Here is a 25,737-nt window from a genome sequence, read left to right on the forward strand (position 1 = left end):
GAGATTCAAACGGGAATACAATCGATACAATGGGTGTTCGCATGGTTCTCGAATTGTTCTCGAGTGTGTGAAATTCTCCACATTATAAAAAAATATCGGTGTGAATTTAACACCGTTCGGTGTTTATATAATTCTCACTATTGATGTTAATATTAAAATCAACACACTGTGAAAATTATATATAAGCGACATTGGTAAATTTACACCGATATTTCCGAAAATGCATGCATTAACGTATGTTTTATTTATATCAACATTAAAAGTAATTAGCGGTTATTATTAATCGTGTTTCTATTTTCAGATTAATATAATATTTTTTATGTATAAAAGATAAAATTCTGAAATTTATTTTACTTATCAAAAATTATATTTTTAACACTGAAATATTTGTTTTTTAGCACTTTCTTAATTTTTTCATACAGTACGCTTTATTTTATCCACTAAGTGAGAAAATTTTTTTTTTTAAATAAACAAAAATAGAAGATTTTATATCAGAATTCTAATTGTTCCAACTAGAACGATAATAGGTTCAACCAGAAAGTTCTGATTTATTTTTCTTTCATTTTTTCACCAGAATTCAAATTAGTGAAACTCTTTTTCCAATGTACTATATAACATTAAAGCAAAATGGGTTTATTGGACTTACCTCTGCCGCATACACGAATATTTCCCTCGTGAGTTCGAAGAAGCAACTTTCGTCACCAAAGTTCACGTCCGCATCGACAATCGCCGAGAGCAGTTGATTGTCGCGTTGGACCAAACTGGTCGAACCACAATTGCAGTATACCGTTTTATCAAAGTAATCCAAGACTCAACTCATTCTCTCTCGCGACCCGACGAAACCACCCGCGTTGATCGTCAATAAGTGTATACTTTGTCACGCGTTCGCGCAAACAAACTGCAAAAGACAGCGATTTACAACGCGCGACGTGATCTTCGCGACGCGCGAAATATAAACGAAAGATAAGTCACTGACGTCACACACTGTCACCGGCAGCGAATATAAACGGGAGATTGAAAACCTCAATATCGCATTTTAAACGTCATCGTAGTCGATTGATCCGCCGATCGTTTAAGATCGGCTTTGAATCCTGACCGGTTCCCTTTTTCCGTTTTCCTTTTAATTGCAACAAACGGACGACTCGATCGCGTAAAAATCATCCATCCTCGAATATCCAGTCAGCCGCGGTCGACAGACAGTCGGCGTACACTGAGAAGGCCGCGGCGAGCCACGCGACTCCGACGTGAAAGCGAAGCCGCGCAAGATGGCCGCCGACGAGCGCGCGGCTCGCATTGGTCGGCGCAGCGCTTGTCAGGTGCGCGACGCGTTATCGCGCGCTCGGTGCGTTCGCTGACAATCGCAACAACGATAAGACATACTCCGCTGCGATTCCTCGGTGCTCCGACACAAAGGTGCAATTGACGCTAAATGAATATAAGAATGATTGTCATCGAAAAGATCGGCCTCGCCGACCTCCTCAGCTGATCAAATTAAACTTGCATACAACTTCATTTTTACCGAAAGTTTTTTTTATAATTAAATTTTATTATGTATACAGGGTGTCATTAATCGAGCGAATCACCTATCATGAGCAGATAGAGTAGACCGAATTGAGTCGAAAAGTCTTGTATCATTTTTCAGTTGACGCAATATTTAACGAGATATTAGACCTTAAATATAACCAAATAAGCGCGTTCGTCCGGCCTACTACTGGCAAGCGTGTACGCCTCTCAATCGCTCTCTACGCGCGCGGGTCGCGAGGCGCGGGGATAGGCAAGCGCGCCGTTCAAGTTATGACGTTTGGGGGCTAGCGGCGGTGTGCGCGGCGCGGGCGGCGGAGCGCTTGTCAACCAATCCCCACTCTTCGCGCGACTAAAACAAAAATTGAATTTTAATTAATATTACTATTAAATATTATATTTCAATAAAAACACTAAATTCGTATTGTCAAATCATGGATTTACCTTTAATTATTTCTATAGCTCGCTACTGCTCCTATTCAATATGTCATTAATGTAATCGAAACAACGGAGTTGAACAATTAAACTGAAACAAAATGTATTAAAATCTGATTCAAATTTAGTTTATTATTTATTAATTTGCATACATGAATATAGACATTAATAATTTTAAAATTAATCAGAAATTGATTGATTTATTATATTTTGAATCGCACGCGCTCTCTCTCTCTCTCAAATCCGTTATCTTTTGTCAAAAATGTAGTGATCTCTTTTTCGTATGTATATCTACCCTCACAGAAAGGATTTCTAAAAGGAAAAAAAGTTCTTGACGTACTTCATCTTAACTTAACTCTATACATTATAAAAAAAACTTAAGATTATTTTAAAATGAAATCAATAATTTGTATCCTACATCCTTGAATAAAATAAGATCGACATCTTATCTTGAAACAAGTAAGATAAATGTACCAGTTAGTGGACAGTTAGTGGATATGACCCAATTCGTTGGAGAAAGTGGTACACAAAAGTGGTTGACAATATTGTCAATATTAAGCTTTTATAATGATATGTACAATTTCAAATAAATTAAAGACCGACAATTGTTCGGCGCGCAATTTGGGGGGACTACATATATTAATAGAACGTTATTTCTTACTTTGGATAAATATTGCGAAGAATATTACTACGTCGACCCGCCATCAGAGGTCTATCGATATTCGCAAATTCTCGCAAGTGCTGAGACACGCGTATATCTCTTTATATAGCATCTCGATTTAATAACTTACACCGGCGTCTAAGGTAGGCTTCCATTACAATACCTTACTGATGAGTGGAAGCCGGGACGAAACGTCAAAAAAATTACGTGATATTCTTCGCAATATAGAATATTAGAATAAGTTATCAGATTTAGATTTTAAATTGTAATTTGACTCTTATTCGCCATTTTTAACGTATTAATTATTGTCATATAAAAGAGTCGTTTAATTCTTCAATTATTTGTTTTCAAATAAATTTATTGTTTATAAAAATGTAATTACAAATTAATTTAAAATCGTACATACCATCGAAAGCTTTATATTTAAATAAATTGGAAGAAGAAAGCCATTTACGGTCAAAGCTGGATCACAGTGCTTGTTTTAATTGTGTGAATTTTATATACTGCGTATGTAGTCCCCCCATAAATCGCGACGCTGATAGTTTTTCAGCATTGACGCATACATAATTACTACCGCAGTAATATCACTTTTATTGTTATTTAAATTGACGAGCAATCTAACAATTTTTAATGCTTATAGCATCTTATTGGATCTTAATAATATGTTGAAAGACATATATTAAATTTTAACGATGTAACGTTGAAGTAAAGATAAATCTAAATTCAATATTATATTTAAAATCTTTTGTCACTTTATCCAACAATTGGTTCATGTTCATTAACTAGTACATTTACCTTATAACACCGTATAAATTTAGAAATTTATATATTCTTTCGTTTAGAATAAGTCTATTTAGTTATATACGCGATATTACACATCAAAACAGCGAAGCTCTCGTGGTGTATAGCGCGTTAGATAAGAGACAGAGAGACACGCGGAACGAGAGATGTCTAGTAGTTCGAGTCCCAGCTGAGCTCAGCTTTTTGTTGCCGAAAAATATTAATAAAATTCCTTCCGCAGAGGAACAGAATAAGAATGTTTTAAATGAAGAATATTGTGTCGAATTTAAATTTTTCTATTAAGAAAATTAATTAGCTAACATCAAGAATACTTTATTCTAAGTTTTATAATTTTTCATTTTTAAGATTAAAATATTCTACTCTGAAAAATAAATATGATCGGCTCTATATGTCGATTTTATTTCATTCTAGATCTTGGAGTAACTTATCGAAAGAGGTTTCGACACACATGAAGATTAAAACTAACAAAATATTATTTAACTCAAGGGATTCAATCATGATGAATCCTTTGACATCTAATAAAGAAAGACTCGTAATCTTTGTGTCTGAATTTCGCGAAATTCAGTCCGTCTGTATGCCTTTATTGACAATCGCACACCGTCCGTTGTAACACTTTCCGCCGTCAAAATCTGTTTTTTTCATCCGACGGATGAAAATCATCCCCGCGACGAATGCAGAAATTGGAAATCCCGTTTCAGCCACGAGCAATTAACGATCTCCCGGAGGGGCGCCCCCCTGGGCATTCGACCCTGCGAGGAATGCAAGGTAACTGCAAATTTCCGGTAGACTAGATTCTAAGCGGGAATGGGCGTATACTTCGTTCGAACTCATTTTCCGCCCGTCCTTCTCGCTCCAGCAATAACCTCGGGCGCCGCACCGTTCGCTTCCGATGCTCTTTACGGCTCTTTCCTTTTTACCTCATCACCCGATCGCAATATGTGCCGCCGCCCCGCCCGCCGCCCTTGCGCGGTATCGTCTTCTTTCGCCCGGGTTTCCTTTGCGTGCGTAAACCAGTTAAGTATCGTCTCTTTCGGATCTTGTCACTTCGCACTTCTTAACGTCGACGAGCGTAAGAGCGGCATCCAGTGTTCGATCTTATCTGGATAAAATTATCTAGATGATCATCTAGATGAAATTTTGATGCCATCTTATCTTTATCTAGATAATAAAAATATTAATTATCTTTATCTGCATTTTAGATGAAAAAAAAGTATCATCTTTATCTAGAATGATGTTTAGATACTTTGGTTTATATTTTACATTGCTCTAAAAATGTGAAAATATTATAATTTTTTCTTCTACGTAGTTCATGTTTACAGAAAAATTTTCAGCCTCAGGAAGAGAGTGAGTGCATCTAATAGAATATATAATCATTCACATTGCTCTCAAATGATCTTTTTATTCCTGCACTAGGACGCTCAATTCTGATTGATTAACCCAGAGCTGCCCAAAGTCGGTATTTTTTTTGCTTGAAATCGAAATGTATCGTGTCGGTATTCACACTCTACTGTTCCTACTTCTCACTTCGTTGATGTTTTATCGTAGTATGCGATGCTCGATTCATGGACGACACTAATCCGAAATCGAAAAAAGTTTTTGACCTATGTCTTTCACTATGTTTAAAAGAATGTTATTATTAATATTATAAGATACACTATTATTCATAATACAACGTATTATTCATAACCGCAATGATTATGACATGCTTGCTTTCATGCAACTAATATAGAGGAAAAGGACTGTATAGAATTTTTATGTGATTCTTCATTATTTTTTTGAAAATTGTGAGAGACATTGTAAGAGACAAAGTTACATATTAAAATTTAATATTTTTTAATTATTTTGAGAAAAAACTGATTCTTAATTTATAAATAGTCTTAAACATAAAAAATTATCTAGAATTTTTAGATAAATTGTCAGATAAATTTATCTATATTATCTAGATTAATTTAAATGTAATCATCTTTATCTTATCTAAGATAAATTTTCAAATTTTCATCTTATCTTTATCTAGCTAATTTTAAAATCATCTATGCACAACACTGGCGGCATCAAAATCATTTCGTTACACACGAGAGATCTCGAATCCTTGATTTCGATTAATCTTTCATTTGACATCAAGCTACAAATTAAATTCAAATTTCGGTTACAAATTAAATTCAGACCTAAACAGGATTGATCTCTCCTCCTATTATATCGTTGTTTTTTCTTTTCGCTCTATGCAGGGTAAATTCCATTAGCTTTAAAAATGTAAATGAGCGTATAACCATTGTGCAATTTTATTTTATACACTTTAAACGCGGGAACTTCGCAAACGACACGAACTTAATAGTTACATTGGCAGCTTATAACGCTCAGCAAATCTTTCTGACAGATATTCCGATATCACTTCTCCCTCGTATGGGGAAAAGAACAGGCTCGCCGCGATCATTGCTACCTGTTTCTGCAACAGGTGTGCCGGGATCGTTAAGCAGATTGCAAAAGAGCGACGATTCGCGGTATGCGAGAATTACGAAGCGCGCGGATTGTGCACACGCGAGCATTTACGAATGCATCCCGCGGCCATGTATACATTCTAATGTGCAGCTATTAGATACACGCGGTCGAACGTTGAAAATCGCAAATATATCACGATTCTGTCATTACGTGCTGCGCTAAACCGCTGATTTACCGCAAATAACCTCATGGTATAATCAAATGCGTACTCCCGATACGCGCGAGAAGTTGCATCATAATTCTATACGTTACCTTTAAACTAAGGGATACGCAATTATTGGAATGATACACTTATACTTCTGCAATCTCTACAATTCCAGTCATTTTCATCAAATTGTTAAAACAGACTGACAGAACATTTTGATTTATATACACGGATAAGAAGTAGAAATATATCCTCAATTCGATACACAATTTCAATATAATTCTAATTGAGGCCAAAGCGTGCCAAAGCAAAACGTTGTAAATGCCATTCTATTTTTTCAGGAGAAAGGAGAAACTTGCTTTTTTTAAATTACCATTTAAAAAATTATATATTATAAAAAATTATCGCAACGATTAAAGATATATGTAATCAGTTTCTGAAAAATTTTTTAATTAATTTTTTTTTTGAAAAATTGTGTTAAATTTATTACAATTTTAAAACCTTTTGTAAGTTGAAGTAATAATGAAAGGTAAAACGTTATAAATAAAAATGTAAGTCAAAACGTTATAAATCCAAGTAAAATAATTGCACAACTTCCAAATATTATGTAATGAAGCACCTCCAATCCATTTATACAGTAAAGTATATTTTTTTCCAATACGCTTATAAATATTTTGCACATTTTAATTAATATTCGAAATATGTATGTGTATATTACGACTTCCAACTGTTACCTGTTCCACAATAATTGTTATTAAAAATATTAAAGAACGCATATATAACAAAAACACTGTTAACTTAAGAAGATACTGGAGTGAACAAATTATTGACATTACAATTGTATAAAAGTCTCCAAATTAACTAAACGGAATGAAAAATTCTTTTACAGGATTAAAGTAGACGAAAAAGTAGATGTTGCAGTGGACCTTAACTAAAATCGAAAAAAAAGTTAAACAAATTTTTAACTTTTTTTCGTTAGTCAATTCGAAGATTTTTATATGATTAATATTAATAATTTAGTCAGTCCAGCATCCCCTTAAAAGGATTTAAAACGTCGAAACGATTTTTCTCTTTGTGTTAAACCCGATTTAACAGGATTAAATGTTATTGACGTTTGCAATAAATTCGTCGTATTCGAAGTAGAGCGGGAGAGGGGGGGGAGGGAGAATTGAAGGTCTATACCTCTTTGTAATATGAAGAAAGCAGACCGGAGAACCATCGATGTATCTAACCACAAGGTGCAATGCCGATCGGGATGAGAAACTAACCACGAGGATGCGGTAAATCGAAGGACAATGCAAAACATCGACAAGAAAGTCCATTATCGCAGGTAGAAAACTGCGATAAAAATTGTTCCATGTTAGAAAAATTCCACTGAAAATTAGTCGATGATAATATCGAAGCCTGCAACGAAGAGTAGTACGTTTCATTTCATGTCGTATGAAAAACAAAATATTTCATGATTTCGCGAAAAGAAGCACGTTTTATTTAATTCATGAATATTATTATGTTTCAGCATTTAGTCGCATTTAATTGCGAAAAGTAACATATTTCGTTTTATACTGCAAAAATTAATAGACTCAAGACTCTACAACTTCTATTATAGACCCCGCATTAATCTTCCTTCCTGATTTTGACGTTACAGACGATTTAACCTTTCCGTGCAAGGATGAAAACAGATTTAAAAAATTTGTCTTTTTCCTTTAAAATGAGCAACAAAAATAGTAAAGAATGTAAGTATAAAAAGCCAAAAGGTCGGTCAATACTGGTTGTTTAGAGGTACTTTACTCTTGACGTGCGGTACCAGTGCTCGGATTAAAAAATTGTTTAAACATATTAAAATGGTCGGTAGTGTCACTAAAACTTATCAGGAACTGTGTAACTTTTCGAATAAAAAAAAAGGCGCAAGAAAAATTAATTTTTTTGAAACTTGAGGTGCTAGCTCTTTTATTTTAAAAATTTATTTAAAAATATTTAATGGCTGGAACTATTGCTATAATCGATCAGGAACTGTAGAACTCTTCGAGAATGATAAGATTCCGTCAAAAAATTGACTTTCTCGAATCTTGCAGTGCCACGCGAAGTTAGCACCGCATATTTTTACTTTTTAAAATTTTGATTGAACTGAAAGCAATTTAGGAAGAAGCGTTTTCTCAAGCATTCAATTTGTTATAATTTCAAGAATTTCTATTCTTGGATATATTTGTTAATTTAATATATGGAAATAGATTGAGCTGTTATATATATATATATATATTTGTTATATATAGTATATATATATATTTGTTCAAAAACAAAAGTGTTTCGTATTATTAATGCAAATTTTATTATATTTGTAAAAATTGCAAAATATAATACAATATTAATAATCATTATATACATATACTAGCAATAGCTAACAATACGTTTTACAGGCAAAATATAAAAAAGAAATTACAATATTAATTATGATAAGATTAAATTCAATTCTGCAAAAAATTTTATTAAATATGAAAAAAATTTTGATACTTATGGTATGTATAAATACACGATATAAATAGAGATAAAATAAAATCAAGCGAGAAATCCCTAAAACTCGATACAGAAAAATGCGTCGCCTAAATGCTAGAGAAAATTTATTAGCAAATACAATCGTCTTATTTTTTTTCTGCTTATTTAATCTTTTCCCAAAATGTGCCTTTACGCGTTAGGTACGTACATCAGTAAAAAATAAAAATTTCTCGCGCCGAGTTGCACACGCGCCTAAATGCAGCGTTAAGCCCTATTCAGGCACGCAACAGGAAACGCGAGCGATCCGGTTCGAACAATGCGGCTAAAAAAGCGTATGACATACAACAATACGGAACAGCCGCGACAGCCGGTGCGTATTGCGTTTTACACACGCATTTGGGAGTGTCGGTCGATATTGCACGCGACATGCGAGGCAACTTTCGTGAAATCGCGCATGAATCGTCCAACTGGATCGAAAACCTGCTTACACCGTTATCAAGTGCAACTAGATACACAAATTATTCAATTTAATAAATATTTTTTTAAGAGGATTCCTTGTAGCGTTATGGTATTATATTATATATAAATATCTAGAATATAAGTTTTGTTTCTGCGAGAATCGAAATGTATATACGCACATTACCGTTTGTATGTTACTTTGTCACAATACCGCTATGAGAGAAATCTTCATTTTACATATTCGTACCTATACATATATATATATAGTTAGCTGAATCAGATTCTTGCTATCGAATTGGCTGCGATACTGACACTGTCAACACCGCAGCCAATACGGTGGCAAGATTCGAATACAACTAGCAATCCAGCAGGAAAACAAACATTGTGTGTCGCTGGCTTAAGTAATGTCTAAACTGGTTTTAGATAATTATTAAGAGACACAGAACTATATGCCGTTCATCACGAATAACCGGTTTCCCTGAGAGCAGGCAACGCTTCGTACTTCATGCTATGTTTGTACAAATCTGAAGGCGCAACATACTACAATGTGGATGAGATACGGATGTTTGATAGAAAATAAATATAACAATTAAAAAATTTAAACGTAAAATCCGAGTCTTCTGTAATATTATATACAATGTCTGAGTTTAGCAGAGAAAATTAATCAATTAGCGCTTAGTTATTCTTTAATATGATTGGTTCTTACCTTTAGTTCACTCTAGTTTCTAGTTAGTAAAAATCACAAATAAATCTTTCGCCTTTAAATTAACTTTAGTTCTCCGCTAGATCTAAGTGTACATTGAAAAGAGTTTGGTAATAGCTATACCAAATGTTTAGTAAAATAATCTAATTAAGTATTGGATTAATATAATTAAACATAATTTTACCTTTACAAAATATTATAATACAATTATCTATTATATTATATTGAATAGTGAGTTTTACTAACCATTAATATTGAACTATAAAGAATAAAAATGCATAAAATCCTGAAAAAACCAATAACACCTATTAAAATCCTAAAAAAATCCGAATTTTTTTTCGAACCCTGATTGGTTATGATCTCCTCTATTGAAAATAATTATTTCGAACCTTCTTATGAGGTGTTCAAGTACTGCTTGTTTGCAGTTTTGTCGAGAAAGGACTTTTTTTTCAATGTACGAATCAATTACTAAGCGCTAATTGGTTTTCTCTATTAAATGTAGCCATTGCCATTAGTATGTATTAAGTCAATCGGAAAGTTCCGTTCGTTTTTTTTTTGTTGCAAAAAGTATGATTTTATTTAAGAAACAAAATAAAAAACCTACATCAATCAATTCCGATCGTTTTTCGCACAATACTCGGCACGGATTATTTGTTCTCGGTAGACATCCCCTATGTCTGTTTGACCAGATTTCAATAGCTCATGGTACACTACACCCTTCTGGTCCCCTTATATACAGAGCACGGCCTTCTTCTCATGAATATTGCGTTTTGGCATCGATATCGATGGTTGGCCTGGATCGCAAATGGTTTTTCGGCGTTATCGAAATAGATCCACTTTTTATCACCAGTCATTCGATGCAAAAAAAACTCTTTCTTTGTTGCCTAGCAAACAGAATTTTGCAGGTGATTTTTCGCCTTTCAACGTCTCTTGGCTTCAGTTCATATGGGACCCATTTTCCTTCCTTGTAGACTTTTCCTAAAACTTTTAAACGATCGGAAATAACAGATTGAGCACAATTTAATGCTTCTGCAAGTTGTTTTTGCGTTTGACATGAGTCTTCATCCACCAATGCCTGCAATTCTTTGTCTTTAAATGCTCTTGGCCAGAACGCTCTTTGTCCTCCACATCAAAATCATTACTTTAAAAGCGTTGAAATCATTTTCTTACATGCTTTATCGGAAAAAGCATAAACTTCTACAAACATTCGATGAGCTTCTGCTGCAGTTTTTTTCCATTTGAAGCAAAAGATTAACACTTCGCGCAAATGAAATTTATTTGGCTCAAATTTCGACATTTTCGATGCAGTCAGAAACAATGTTATTGATGCAAACGTATACTTTTATATACTAAATTTTATTGACAGTAAAACTAAAAAATTAAGCTTGATTTAGACATTAGAGTTATTGACAGTTCCAGCTATATAGATACTCGCCGCTAGATGGACGGAACTTTCCGATTGATCTAATATTATTATAATCAATTTTGTTTCAAGCATGAATCAATACATATTCATTATTTATATAATTATATATTCTTCAATTAAATATGCAACAGAATTACTTTAAATAAATATGATCACAAAAAAACATGTGTTATAAGATATGTAAGAATAAATAAATATTTTTAATGCTTATTTATATACATATATTATATTAGTATAATTGAAAAATATAATAAAATTGCATATTTTCTTTACATTTATTTATATTATAAATAATGGAATAGATAAATGTATATACTTCAATGATAAGAAATTTATTCATATTAAAAATCTGATCAACATATTCTGATCTTTTCATATATAATTAGGGTTTTGATATAAATAATAATGTACACTGTTAAATTCATAATGTCAAATTGTATCCAATTTGAGTTATTTTTTTATCAGTTTTTTTCTGTAAGTTATTATTGCTCCTTGTTACTACGTCATTAATTTAGCTAAACAGTTTATCTTAAGAAAATGTATTAAACTTGATTCAAATTTAATATATATATATATATAAATTTATATGAAATTATTTAAAGATCTCAAGATGTAGCTTCGATCAGTATAGGCATTGTTTCTTACTTATTGTGTGTTCAAATTTTTCATTTACTAAGTGCAAACATTAATGCATATTGTTTATGTTAAAACTAATCACAAAAATTAATTAATTTACATTTGGACACACCTGGAAGTTAAAAATAACAAAATGATGTCAAACTCAAGAGATTGGGTTACCATTGCTCTTTTGATATCTAACAGTGTACAAGAAATAGACGCAATATAACAGAAAAAAATTTTCCAAAAAAACTGGAATGACCAGAAAATTATGACAATAATGTTAGAAATGTCAAGAAAATATTTTTAAAAAAAACGTTTTGAATTATTATCTATACCAGAATGAGAATATGTATTATTTTCAAACCGTTTGTATATAAGAAAGCACATCTTCTTTCAAATATCTCTTAGGCATACTTTCTTTGCCAGTTACGTTCCACGAGAATTCCACTACAGCTGTAGGAATTAATCGTAATTCTAAAAGTGTTTTTCCATGACATTCATCTATTAGCTTAATTCCGTCTGGTGTTATCAGCAAAAAGGGCACTTTATCATCAACCAAATTTTCAGCAACAAACTCGGTTACATTTTGAAACTTCTCGTGTACCGAGAAAGTACCTTGCAATATTATTCCGTCTGGAAATTTAATCCGAAGTACGGCAAATTTATATCTTCTAAGTACACGCTGCTCATCCTTCTCCCTCATAGCCTTTGTTCTTAGCATTTGGTTTCTTTCTACGGCTTCCGTCCTAATAATAATCAATGTTTTCATTTATTTATGTTATTTAGATATTCCGAAACATTCTTCCATCTAATACATTCTGTATAAACTTACCGCAGCTGTTGTTCTTTTTTTATTTCTTCTGAACTTATCGTGAAGAAACTGGGTGGCAATTCATTTCTCACACGAGCTTGACTAGGCATTAATACTTGTAAATTCCTATCTAATTCGATAGGAATGGGTTCAGCAGATATTAATGCTTCATTTAATATCGTAAGATTTTCAATGTCACAGTTATCAGGACTCCATACTAAGAAGTCTTCTTCGTTCTCATTATGCAGTAATTTTTGCTGTTCAAAACCAGCAGCTCTTAAGAAATCTAATGTTCCTTCAATAGGCAAAACTTTTTCCTATAAAAATATAGGTCATTACATATAAGGTATTTTAAAATTAAAATTATTTTAAAAAGCTATTAAAAAGAGACAGTATTACTTGGAATATTTTGTTATACATCCTGATTTTCCAATATTTCTCAACGTCCGGATTGTTAATAATATTGTCCAAATATTTGCCAAGCGTTTCTACACAACTTTCGATCCTCTCTTTTCCAGAATTACAACTTTGAATAATTAAACATGCTGTTAATCCTGCTTCTTCTCCTATTAATTGTTCATATAGAAATTCTCTTATTTTCTTTTTCCACTCGTCCCGCGACAATATTTCATCAGATAAATATGGGCAACGGAAGAATACATCAGTAACTGCAAAAATAGAAGGATCTACTATTTTTTTTTCTTTTAATGCTGTATCTTCTGTCGGTTGTAAACTCTGCTCTGCTGCTTTTCTTTCTAATTCCAGTTCACGCTTAACTTGAGCTTGAATAGCAGCATATGATCTATAATCATAATACTATTAATCAGATTGACATGATAAAAATTCTAATAATCTTGCTAAAATTAAATAATAATATATAAACATATATTGTAATAAATACAAAAAAATCTTAAATATTACGCACGTATTAAATCTTGGTTTATCACTTTTCTTTGCTTCTAATCTTGCTAAGGCAGCTTGGCCCGCTATTTTAGCTTCCTCTGTAGGCTCCGCCCTTCTCAGTGGTTCTTTGGGTACTGTCGAAGTACATATACTAGTAGAATCCGTTAATCTGTATATAAATTGACAGTGTAATTAGATATCATTAATCTGACAATGTTATCGCTAAATTTATATCAACAATTAAAAGCTTGCTGCAACAGTGAGCTAACACACATTGTGTAAAAACAAAGCAATAAACTCTAAAACAAAAAAACAATAAATTAAAGAATAGAGCAATAGAGGCTACGAAATATGTGGAATTTATATTAGTAGAAAATACAAACGTTTTGTATTCGTCGTTTTAAGTTTTCTTTACTATAATATTAACATATTAATAAATTAATATTATTTATTAAATATTAATAAATCGATCTTCATTCTACTACTAATAAATATTTAAATTGTCATATTGTATAATTACAAAATAGCATCAAATAAGAAATGTCATAATACTAAAGTCCAAGAATAAAAGCCTCAAACATCTCAGTATTTGACAGAATATTTAAATTGTAAGTCGAGAATTACACTGCAATATTAAACAATTGTAGGCTTGTAATAATAGGCGTGTAATAATAGTTTTATATACTAAAAAAATATGTAAATAACAAGGCTCAATAAATTTAAAAAATAATTAATACAAACAGGGCTACGAGCCAACATTCGTTGAAATATAAAGGTCTTAGTAAATATAAAATGTCATTAGTTAAAAATAAATATCGTTTTTTATTAATATTTTTACTTATGTATTCGTGAATTTTTATAATTTCTTTGTTTGTACAACGTTAACGATATTGCGACTTAACATTGATAATGACCTAATTAAGGTCGAAACGTCTGTTTTTAAATTTTATTAAACTTTATATTTATTTTTAACTAATGACATTTTATATTTACTAAGACCTTTATATTTCAACGAATGTTGGCTCGTAGCCCTGTTTGTATTAATTAGTTTTATATACTTTTTTATTCTGTGTTGATTTCTATAAATTTTATTGAAAGTTTTTGATCTAAAATTAATGTGATATAAAAAGTATTAATATCACATGTTCTGCTACATTGTAAATTAGTTTCACGACATAGGCAAACAAATGATTCAATATTTTTCACATTTACTTTAATTTTAGTGTCCATTTACACTGTTTTTACAAAATGTATATTAGCACACTGTTATAGCAAATCCTTTTTGATTTATATTATTATTATTTGCAATTACTTGTATCCCTTTCCCGCTTTCATAAATTTTGCATTTGTTTTCTTTTTTTGAAAAAAAGACTTGATTTTATCAGCCATATTTGTTATAAAGTCAGTAGACTATCCAGTAATAGTCAAATATCTAATATATATATTACTCAATTGATGAATTACAATCTTCAACAGCACCTAAAAAATAAAATATTTAAAATATATGGTACAGAGAATAGCTCAAGTAATAAATTAAATTCACTTTTATTTGCAAACATTAAATCTATTGTTTTTGGCTTGTAGCCCTTCTCAATACACTTTTATTTATTAAAATATTTAAAAATCATTGTTAATTCGTCTAAAAATTATCATCATTAAATTACAATATTTTTATCATTTATATCTTTCTTAAATACAATATTACAATAACAAAAAGATAAAGATGTTGGTATCCTTTATATAATAATGATTTTTATAATTACGCGTAAAAGGGAAAAGCGTTCGCGCGATCTCACCTGTCTTCATGAACTGCTCCGTAATTCTGTAGCCGTAAATATGCCAAGCAACAAAGATCAATGCCACGCTGCTTAGAAATGTCAACAGGAAGACTTTGAGTAGTTGTAGCTGGAAATCGTCAAATGATAGCAATGCTATCAATTCGTGGAGGAATTCGCGGTATTTTAACGACGTCTCGTCATCGGAGCTGACGACGTCGCCAAAATTAAAGGTTAGACCGAATGTCGTCGACAGGAATGAAAACAGATTGAGTACGTATTTATTGATCGCCTCCGACAAATAGTTCGTCCAAGGACACGAATCCTCACATGCGCTGCTCATCACATGAGGGAGAAATTCTTTGTATCGAAATTATCACTCAAATCAATCTCAAGCTTATCCAGATCTTATCAGTTGATCACGATTCGTAGCAGAGCGAAGGTTATAGTTACAGCTCGGAGCTCCACAATTCGCAAAAGATTAAATGTATAGGAAGCCACGCAGGTTTTCAATCGTCACATCGATCATTATACTGAGGCGAGGCTGGAGTCACATTGAGCGCATTCAGCGGACTCAACAGTTGAGTGAGCGCTCGCTATTATTGGTGTATTCTTTCAGATCATCCAATCAGAATTTTTAATCTAGAAGAATACACCAATAGCGAACGCTCACTCAACTGTTGAGTCCGCTGAACGCGCCTATTGAGCGGAAATTACAGCGGAACGGAACAGTGAAACCAATCAGAACTCTACAATCATTCCGCTACTTTATTTTCTGCGATTGTGATTGGTCTCGCTGTTCCGTTCCGCTGTAGATTTCCGCTCAATGTGACTCCAGCCTTATGTCTCATGGAGCCGTTTTATTCCATAAAAGTTACCAGTTCTTACTAGTAATGCTTTTTCTAATTTTATCTATTTGACTAAATTTGACGGTTTAAAGGCCGGTATTCATAGTCAGTTCTTATATTCAAGACCATCTTAAGTTCAGTCTTGAAGAGTTACGAACCAATCAGAGGGTCGCTTTAGCATCTTAAGACATACTTAAGACAGTCTTCAAATAAGAACTGACTATGAATACCGGTCTAAGTAAAGTTTTTGGTATAATCAAGAATATATTCTGCAGTTTTCTTATGAAATAAATTAAAAATATAACTTGTTAAATAAAAAAATAATGTAAAGCATTACTAGTAAAAACTGATAACAGGCTGGGTCTACAACCTTGCTTTAAGAGGCCGTAATAGGCCTTCTACAATAAGCCATTACCTAAGTTTTAAGTGTTAAGTCATAAGGAATTTACCAATCACAATCGAATGTGAGAAGAATAATCGACTGTCAGTGGTCAATTTCTTATGGCTTAAAACTCTATTGTAGATCCGGGGTAAAAGTTACAGTATCGGTTTCTAGGTGGCACTGAATATCACGGCCACAAAGTGGCACTGGGTTCGCGAGTTTTTATTCAATCTAGTCATCGCTGAATAGTGACAGTGCTTTCACGTACTTTTGTGAGAGCGCTGTGAGTGTGAATTCCGTCTGCTTCCGTCTGCCAATTGATTATCTGTAATGACTATACTGTATATATCTATACTGTGATTGAATTATCATAGGTCTCGTGTGTAATCTGAGTAGATTTGATACGTAAACACGTGAGAGGAGGAACCAGAAATCATGGTTCAGCAATACCAATCGCCCGTGCGAGTTTACAAGCATCCTTTCGCTCTTGTCATGATGGTGTGTTTAATACTATGCGGCCTTCAAACTTGACTGTCATAAAATATTTATTGCATTTCGTGCTTCTATGTCCTTCACAGAACATATGCCATATCCCAGAAAATCCAATAAACGATTTCTCGTTGCGAATATCTATATTGAACTATAGGAGACGTAACTGTTTTTTAAATGTCCCTTTCTTTTCTCGATTTTTTTTTTAAATTTCATTTGCATACAAATTTTTTGTTGATCTTTTTGCTTATTAAAAGGTATTTAAAAAAATTTTATTCTCTCTTTTACAGGCATATGAGCGTAGGTTTCCAACTTGTCCACAGATACCAGTTTTTGTTGGATGTGAAATTATGTTGGATGAAGAAAGTGAGGATGGTGCTGTTAGAACCACAGAAAGGCGGTGTAAATTAAATGTTGAAGCACCTTATATCTTAAAAAAGGTTTGTTCATATATATATAAAAAAAAGTCAGGTCTTCTATACTTTATTCTCTGATACTTAGTTTGATAAATCCTGTATTTCCAATTATAATAGATTTTATCATCTTTTTAGAAAATAATACAGTAATTGTAAAAATATTTCTAAAAAATATATCTAGAGAACTAAAATAATTTTTTATTAGTGTAAATCCTATATTCATTAATTAGTAATTTATTTCAGATAATTGGTGTGGATTTTGTATACTTTATTCAGAGGAATGTGTTAAATAAGCGTAATAGTGTTTTAGAAATAGAAGCATACAATGAAAGTTTTTCCACTAGAGTAACTGTTATTGAAAAATGTAAATATTTTGTAAGTATTATATATAAATATATTTATTAAAGAAAAAAATATATATAATAATATGATTTATATATTCTTATAAAATTTTACTTTATGTTAGAAATACTGTGTCTAGAATATTTTCTGATTACATATATTTGTATAGTCTAGTACCATTGTTTGTATATATATGTTTTTAGATTCATCCTGAAAATCCAGAATGGACTTGCTTCGAGCAAACTGCAAGTTTAGATATTAAAAATTTTTTTGGTTTTGAAAACTCAATGGAAAAGTTAGCGATGAAGCAATATGCACAAAATATTGCTAAGGTAATATATGTAATAACTACTATATCATACCTATTTTTGAAATAACAGATATGATACAGTTATGATAAAATAGATATTACAATTTTTTATTTCATAAAATGTAATTACATATTTAATTACAGGGTAAGGAAATTATCGAATATTTCATAAATCAATTGAAAGAAGAAGGTATTACCTATGTTGCTCCTTGGAAAGATCCACAGAAAAGATCTTCTGAAGAAGAAAAGTAAGTATAGTGCATTAAATTTTATGTAATGCATTAGTCTTTTTGTAAATCTTAATTGCATAAATTTCACATTGCTTGTAAGGGAACATCATGATGGACGAGCACTTCAGACATCAAGAGCACATACACACACACACACACACACATATACAAGTGATTGCTTCTATAAAATAATATTTAAAACATTAATTATAGATTACAATTTTAATTTCCAGCCTTAAACATTTAACACATTTTACCTAAATTCATACTAACAATTTATATTGAGCAATATTTTCGGTCTGCAATGGTTACTTTTTTTATATAGGAAAAATGTGGACGAAAATAGTGAGTTATATAGTGACAAAGAATTATGTAATACCGACAACAAACTGCCCAGCAACAGAGGTACATTAACTCTTTTATAATATATATTATTTTGCTATGATGTTGTGTTACATATAACAAGTAGTTAATTTTATTTTTATTTTCTTTAATTATAGAAATGCAACTGTCGTCGGATTATATAGAGAGATACTTAGGAAAACTAGATATGCTACAGGAAAGTAAATTAGTGCAGCTTAGACATAGCATTGAAGAACTAAGGGGTAGTTCCGTACCAGGTTATGCAACGCTTCTACGATTCTTAAGGGCAACGGAATTCTCTGTTGAAAAGGCTAGAGAAATGTTAACACAATCCTTACACTGGAGAAAGAAGCATCAGATCGATAAACTTCTAGAAGAATATGAAATGCCACAAGTGGTTAAAGATTATTTTCCTGGTGGCTGGCACCACTTTGATAAAGGTAATCAGTCTATAGTAAACTTGTTGCAAATGTCACGCTATCCTAAGTTACGGTATGAAGAATAATGAGTCAATACATGTGATATAAAAGAATATCTGACGTATCACATCTTCTATTTATATATTCTTTGATGTAGACGGACGACCTTTATATATCTTAAGGTTGGGTCAGATGGATGTTAAAGGTCTACTTAAATCTATTGGAGAAGATGAATTATTATTATTAGTAAGTTAAAATATTTAAAAATCTAAAATTTTTTTTAAGTGATTCAATAATATCTTATTTTTCTATAGGCTTTACATATCTGTGAAGAAGGTCTACACCTGATGGAAGAGGCTACCACTGTTTGGGATCATCCGGTCTCCCAATGGACATTATTGATAGATTTAGAAGGTTTAAATATGCGACATCTATGGAGACCTGGAATAAAAGTATGATTGTTATTTTAAATAACATAAATGTTTTTAAGAAATTTTTATAAGAAAATAAATACTTAACTAAAATTCCTTGATATACTGTTATAAATTATTATACTGTTAAATCTAATAATTTTATATTCGCTTAATTTGTGCTTCAGGCATTATTGAGAATAATAGAAATAGTTGAAGCAAATTATCCAGAAACAATGGGAAGGGTTTTAATCATGCGTGCTCCCAGATGTTTTCCTATTTTGTGGACACTTATCAGTACTTTTATAAGTAAGAATTTTTTAAATTAACTTAATTAAATTATATAATATAACATTTTTCTAATTATATTATTTATCAAAATTACAGATGAAAATACTAGAAAAAAGTTTATTTTTTATTGTGGTACAGACTACCAAGAACAGGGACCTGGTGGTCTTAGTGAATATATTAATCAAGAATTTATCCCTGATTTCCTCGGTGGTTCCTCAGAGGTAAGAGATAATAAACATTATTAATATTAAACATTGTAAATATCGCACTTATTAATAGAAATACTTAACACATACATAGTTGTGGATAGTTATAAAAAAAAATGTCTATATTAGTATAAAAATATTTATCAGGTTTCATATAATGTATTTATTTCTATGTATTGTTAATAACTTATTTTGATCATATTTTCTTAAAAAGAATACAATATATATTATTTTATAATGATTTATCATTAAAGGATTATAATTTTTAATGTGTTGTTACTTTTTGAATGCAATATTTTATGAAATTTACAATTTTCTTTTTTTCGAAAAAAAAAAGAACAGTAGTGCCGTTTTTCATATTTATTTACGTTGAAGTAATGTATTTTTGTATGCGTGTTGAATACTAGGAAATGAATATATGCGAAGTCTATAATATGGTACCTCGAAGATTTTACATTTTCGACGCAACTGCGAACAGCGTAAGAAAACGATACAAAATTTATGTTATAGAAATTTTTTCTGCAGCTAACTGGCTTTAGTGAAAAAAATGTGACGTTTTTACAGTTATTAAAAATGCACATTGTATGTATCATTATATATTAGAAATATCAAAGAAATTGGTCAAAAAATCGTCATGTGTAACATCAACAGTTGCTAGATACATAGGCATTGTCTGTGTGTCATATTCGTATGTTCTTATATGTGTGATCATCCATATCTGAGAGAAGACCATTTTATATGAATCATCTACATATGTCATAATTTTTTTATTCATATATATGAAATACAGGAATTTTATCAATAGTCTACACGTTGAAACATTTATCTATGTATTATCAAATATATAGTTTTGAGATACAATCAAAATCATGTACCTATATAATGCACGCAAATTCAAGCACTAATTCGAAAATATAGATTAACAACACTGCGTACACAAAAAGTGAAGTAATTTTACGTATTCTTGATAGTTAATCAAAAATTTCAGAATATTTTATTATTATAAATTAGGCTTAAAGAGGCATCTATCAATGGTCGCGTTCAGCAAACTCAACTGTTGCGGAGCGGATCCGTGAGCGATTGCTGCTATTGGATGGTCTAAAAGAATACACCAATAGCAATGAGCGCTCATTTTTACTTTATGGATCCGCTCCGTAAAGTAACAGTTGAATCTGATGAACACGACAATTGATATATTAAAGATGTATGTCAGCACCTAGCTAGTCAAATGACCATCTACATTCAATAAATTTCAAAATAATATTATATATAATAATATAATAATTGTTATTAAATTATAAAATGATTTTTAAACGCTACTGTCACATTTAATCTTTAGTTTGCTACTTACTTCTAACGCAATTATTAACTAATTTTGAAGAAATTAATTTATAAAGTGAGTTAAAGAAGCTTTGTGTTGATTTCCAATACCAACCTAAATTTGCATTTCTAATTATTTTTTTATTGGTAGAATTGGAAGTATACTACATATAATACATTATTTTATATAATATATATAAATAAAATTTGGCAATATCGTACTAAATAATAAAGTTGGTCATCTTGACTTGTAATCAGTACTGATCGGTACAGTACACTATTGTACTCGATATAAGAATATGTGTTACAGAATACTATTTTTTGTAATTATTTTTTTGAAAACGGTACCATAAATTGACTCAAAAATTTTACATATAGATACGAAATACATGAATGAACCTTAGCAAAATATTATGACAATGACATTAACTTCGAGGTACTGACATACATCTTTAAATTATATACTTAGACTTTGAATAATTCATGAAAGCTATTAAATATCTGAAATTTGAGTAGCTATTAATCTTCATAAAATCTTATTTAAATATCTTTAAGATTATATAAGTAATCTAAACAAATACAATTAAATATGTCTAAAATTATTCTATTTTTATTGCAAATATTAGACCTACGTAATGGAAGGTGGAGTAGTACCGAAAAACTTATACAGAGTGGATTTGGAAGGTACCACCGGTGAACACGAGCACAGTCTGTATCACTCTATTAGCTTGAGCCGTGGTCAAACTCATCATGTGTTCATAGAATCGGATGATCCGGGTGCTGTCCTGACGTGGGATTTCGATGTAATGCGTCATAATGTCATATTTACAGTGCTTCACAAATCTCAAAACAGTGAAAATGGTGCTATTTCAGGTACATTTTAATATTAGGAACAGTACTATGATGAAAGAAATAAAATTTTTTCGTTAAAATTTTAACAATATAATATACACAATTTATAAGCAATGATTTTATAGAACTTCCAGAGCTTGCAATAGGCGGTGATCATGAAATTGTTGCTGCAAAAGAATTGAAAGATAATTACATTAAAGTCGAACATAGCATAATTTGTCACGATGGTGAAAGCATCCAAGTATGTATTTATATAATTAATGTACTGTATTTGATATTGTATTTAATATTGTATTTTATATATTTGATAAAGTCAATATTTTTAATATCTTTATATTTACACATCGCGCTTATTTTGTTACAATAACTATACAATAATTCAAAATTTTTGATTTTTGAATTGCTTGCAGAAAAGAACTGAAACTTAAAAAAAATATATTCCAAAAGAACTTTTATTCCTCTACAATTAAACAATTATTACACTTAAGTTGCATTAAAAAGTAACATATTACAAAATTTTATTAATGTAGAAATAAATATTAAAATTCATTTTTTGGAAAATTTTGTTTTTTGAGTTGTTGAATTGTATTGTAGCAAATAAACGACACTCAATTACAAATTGAACAAGGCACAAAAAGACAAAAGTACATTCTCGATATAATATTTAATTAATTCTTTTATATTGAACTTTATTATTATAATATATTAAATTATGATTTAAATTGTAATTTATTTTTTTCTGTGTAAAAGAATTTGCATATAAACATCTTTCATAGTAATATATTATTTTCTCATAACTTATCTATTTTTGTGAATAATTGTATGTGATTATTTTGTACACAAATATTAATAATTATAATTACATAATTATCGATTCTATTGAATTATTAATTCTTTTTATATTATAGGGTACTCATATCATGCAGGATACAGGTACTTATGTATTACAATGGCAAAATCAAGAAGATCAAGTCGAATTTCTTCCATCCATTAGCTCTCATAAGGCTCAACTTATGTACTTTTATGAAACATTACCATCTGCACATTACAGGTACTTATATATAATGTACATTTTCATTTTTATGTAGAATAATCTTACGATGATATTTTTTTTTGGCTTTCTTCAGAGGTTCAATGATGAGTTTACAGTCAGCCATAAGCGGACGGTCAGAAGCTAGTTCATCTTTATCCAGATGAAAAGCAATGAGTACGAATGTCGAATTGCAGGAGACATGAAATTTTATTTGTAATATTTTAGTAATGTGTTATAAAAACACAAATCTCATTTATGTTTATTGAAGCTAAAATGCAATTCACATTTTAGTCTAATATTTTAATTTTGTTGACGCGATAAAGCTTCTCTTTACTCATAAACAATTGAATATTGTTTCCAAATCTTAAGCCTAAAATACTCATTTCTATAACTACATAATCATGTTATCATGTTATATAAAGCTGTTAAGCAATAATACAGTATATAATAATGTTGTCTAATATATTTAAACTTTATTTTTTCATATAAAAATAAATTAAATTAAATTTAATACTCAGAACAGAGTCATGTACATTTTATAGATCATAACATAAACAGTAGAAATCTCACTGTAAGAGCATATTATAATTTCAAGCTCCAAAGTGCACGATAATCCAAATTGTGCAAGTGAATTGTGATTTAATATTAATTTATATATACATATATTTACATAATGGACACGGGTAACGGAAACCGTTCTTCCCTCATAAACTTACATTTTATTAAAATTTTATCTTAAAGAAAAATGCATAAGCATACTAATTTTTATAGCATAATAGTAATTTTATAGTGAAACTCCATTACATTTCATTGTTGAACGATAAAACACATTATGCTATCATTATATCATTTCTGACATACTTCCTCAGAACATATTATGTGCAAGAAAATTAATAATTATATAATAATAAGTTCTCCAACTAGAGAATTAGAAAAGAATTATAGTTTAGAATATGTTAATTTACTATATATATTATTGATATCTTGTTCAAATTAAACATCGTAGTAACTATAAATTCAAATTAAGCTACTTAAAAATTAATAAGAACATGATACATTTAATAACCTATTATGTGCCAAAACAAATATAAAAATTAATAAAAAATATTTTCAATACAATACATCATAAATGAAAGTGGAAAAAACTAGTTTTGAGATAGCAATATAATTATATACGGAATATAATTTATTATTTATTTATTGAATATATGAATGTTTTGGCAGTAACATAATATTTTAATAAATCTGTTATTGTTAATTTTCTGGTAGTCCACAAATAACAATCCTTAATTTTAGATAGATAATAGTATAAATTATCTAATAAATTAACACGTAATAATATGTAAATTAATAACGATTAGAGAGAGTTAATTCTAAAACGCAGGATACTCGAAATATTATAAATAATTATAGTCAATTACAGTGTATAATGTAAAAATAATGATAAAAATGCTCAGACTTTCGATGGCAAATATTGTATAGAAATATAAGCTAAAATAATTTTCGTGTAAGAAATTATCTTTAATCATCAAAAGACATAATTTGTGAGAACACAAACTCTATTATCAATTCGTTGTATCAATAAATAGAAACATTTTTCTATGTCTTCTTAACAAATTCTGTCTTGATGATTTCTGATTACAACTAATAGTTCAAATGAGAAAACATATTTTTCAAATGCAGATTTTAGAATGAACACATCTGTGTTCATTCTAAGTACATTTTACTAGTACTAGGATATAAAATGAATTGAAATTGTATGGCCGGCCAATAATTGTTAAATAGTTACTTAAAGACATCATGTTTATCATTTGTCTATAGGATACAATTAGTTACTTTAAAATGTAGCATACGTAAAATGTGTAGCAGATTATTACATGAAAAAATAATATATATATGAATAGTATACAACTTATTGTTTTAATAAAGACAAGAGAGAATTATTATTATTCCACAGTATGCAATTGTATCTTCTTTATGACTAGAAGCTACATAACTCAGAAATTACAACATTGTCTCAAAATAAGAAAAAATTATGTATGTCACTAATTTTTGAAATGTCACATAATGTAGCGACGTAGCTGGTAGTACTGTTATTTCTATTGTCATCACTTACAACGTTGAAGGCAATAAAGTTCAAACAGATTTATTCAAGGATTATTATTGAGTTTAAAAACCTGTTTTTAATTTTAATATTTTATAAGCAGTAAATAAATGTGATACATATTAAGAAATTTTCCTAAGTCAAGGTAAAAAAAGTAACAATAAAAATTGTTTAACAATTCCTTTGTAGTTTTTTTATAACACTTTTCTATAATTCATATGGAGTCTACGAAGCGTATGTATACTTCGCAACCATATATTTACGTATTTATTGTGTATATGTGTGTGTGCGTGTGTGTGTGAAATCTTTTGACATTGCTAGACTAGGGTACACATGTAGTATATATTTCCAGAGAGAATTATATATATATATATATATATTATATATTATATATCCTTACATATATCATGCAGGAACTCTTACATTTTTCAATCCATCTTAAGAAGAGATAAAATATAAAATTATTTCATATTAA

The 25,737-nt window shown here is 30.3% G+C and overlaps 3 protein-coding genes and 1 long non-coding RNA gene across 4 annotated transcripts; 2 read left to right on the forward strand and 2 right to left on the reverse strand.

Annotated features, from left to right (window-relative positions):
- Positions 1–7,580: 7,580 nt before the first annotated feature.
- LOC108780653 (uncharacterized) lies at positions 7,581–9,623 on the forward strand. The gene is made up of 3 exons (XR_001940910.1): positions 7,581–7,601; positions 7,705–7,792; positions 9,432–9,623. It is a non-coding gene; the product is annotated as an uncharacterized LOC108780653 (long non-coding RNA).
- A 2,493-nt stretch (positions 9,624–12,116) lies between these two features.
- Positions 12,117–14,930, reverse strand: Gint3 (GDI interacting protein 3). Its single transcript, XM_018548392.1, has 5 exons — positions 14,785–14,930; positions 13,495–13,641; positions 12,969–13,371; positions 12,591–12,886; positions 12,117–12,504 (listed from the first exon to the last, which is right to left on the reverse strand). The coding sequence occupies exons 1-5, from the start codon at positions 14,859–14,861 to the stop codon at positions 12,117–12,119; spliced, it is 1,311 nt and encodes a 436-aa protein (XP_018403894.1). The 5' UTR covers positions 14,862–14,930.
- LOC108780570 (uncharacterized) lies at positions 14,837–15,590 on the reverse strand. The gene is made up of 2 exons (XM_018548326.1): positions 15,269–15,590; positions 14,837–14,951 (listed from the first exon to the last, which is right to left on the reverse strand). The coding sequence occupies exons 1-2, from the start codon at positions 15,588–15,590 to the stop codon at positions 14,917–14,919; spliced, it is 357 nt and encodes a 118-aa protein (XP_018403828.1). The 3' UTR covers positions 14,837–14,916.
- Positions 15,591–16,747: 1,157 nt separating this feature from the next.
- Positions 16,748–23,522, forward strand: retm (real-time). The gene is made up of 15 exons (XM_018548385.1): positions 16,748–16,975; positions 17,257–17,406; positions 17,626–17,757; positions 17,928–18,056; positions 18,179–18,282; positions 18,590–18,669; positions 18,765–19,067; positions 19,204–19,292; positions 19,361–19,498; positions 19,645–19,765; positions 19,844–19,968; positions 21,900–22,146; positions 22,251–22,366; positions 23,034–23,176; positions 23,253–23,522. The coding sequence occupies exons 1-15, from the start codon at positions 16,913–16,915 to the stop codon at positions 23,320–23,322; spliced, it is 2,010 nt and encodes a 669-aa protein (XP_018403887.1). The 5' UTR covers positions 16,748–16,912; the 3' UTR covers positions 23,323–23,522.
- The last annotated feature ends 2,215 nt before the right edge of the window (positions 23,523–25,737 follow it).

The sequence above is a fragment of the Cyphomyrmex costatus genome, unplaced genomic scaffold (genome assembly GCF_001594065.2).
Source record: "Cyphomyrmex costatus isolate MS0001 unplaced genomic scaffold, Ccosl1.0 scaffold72, whole genome shotgun sequence".
In the NCBI taxonomy this organism is placed as follows: Eukaryota; Metazoa; Arthropoda; class Insecta; order Hymenoptera; family Formicidae; genus Cyphomyrmex; species Cyphomyrmex costatus.

Excerpts from the sequence above, each read along its gene's own strand:
- Gint3 (XM_018548392.1), bottom strand. The coding sequence starts at position 14,861 with ATGGCTGATAAAATCAAGTCTTTTTTTCAAAAAAAGAAAACAAATGCA. Across the intron at positions 12,887-12,968 it reads TGTATAACAAAATATTCCAA|GAAAAAGTTTTGCCTATTGA; the intron begins GTAATACTGTCT and ends ATATTTTTATAG. Across the intron at positions 12,505-12,590 it reads AAAAAAGAACAACAGCTGCG|GACGGAAGCCGTAGAAAGAA; the intron begins GTAAGTTTATAC and ends GATTATTATTAG.
- LOC108780570 (XM_018548326.1), bottom strand. The coding sequence starts at position 15,590 with ATGAGCAGCGCATGTGAGGATTCGTGTCCTTGGACGAACTATTTGTCG. Across the intron at positions 14,952-15,268 it reads GGAGCAGTTCATGAAGACAG|GTGCTGTTGAAGATTGTAAT; the intron begins GTGAGATCGCGC and ends TTTATTTTTTAG.
- retm (XM_018548385.1), top strand. The coding sequence starts at position 16,913 with ATGGTTCAGCAATACCAATCGCCCGTGCGAGTTTACAAGCATCCTTTC. Across the intron at positions 18,057-18,178 it reads ATGCACAAAATATTGCTAAG|GGTAAGGAAATTATCGAATA; the intron begins GTAATATATGTA and ends ATTTAATTACAG. Across the intron at positions 19,293-19,360 it reads AAGATGAATTATTATTATTA|GCTTTACATATCTGTGAAGA; the intron begins GTAAGTTAAAAT and ends ATTTTTCTATAG.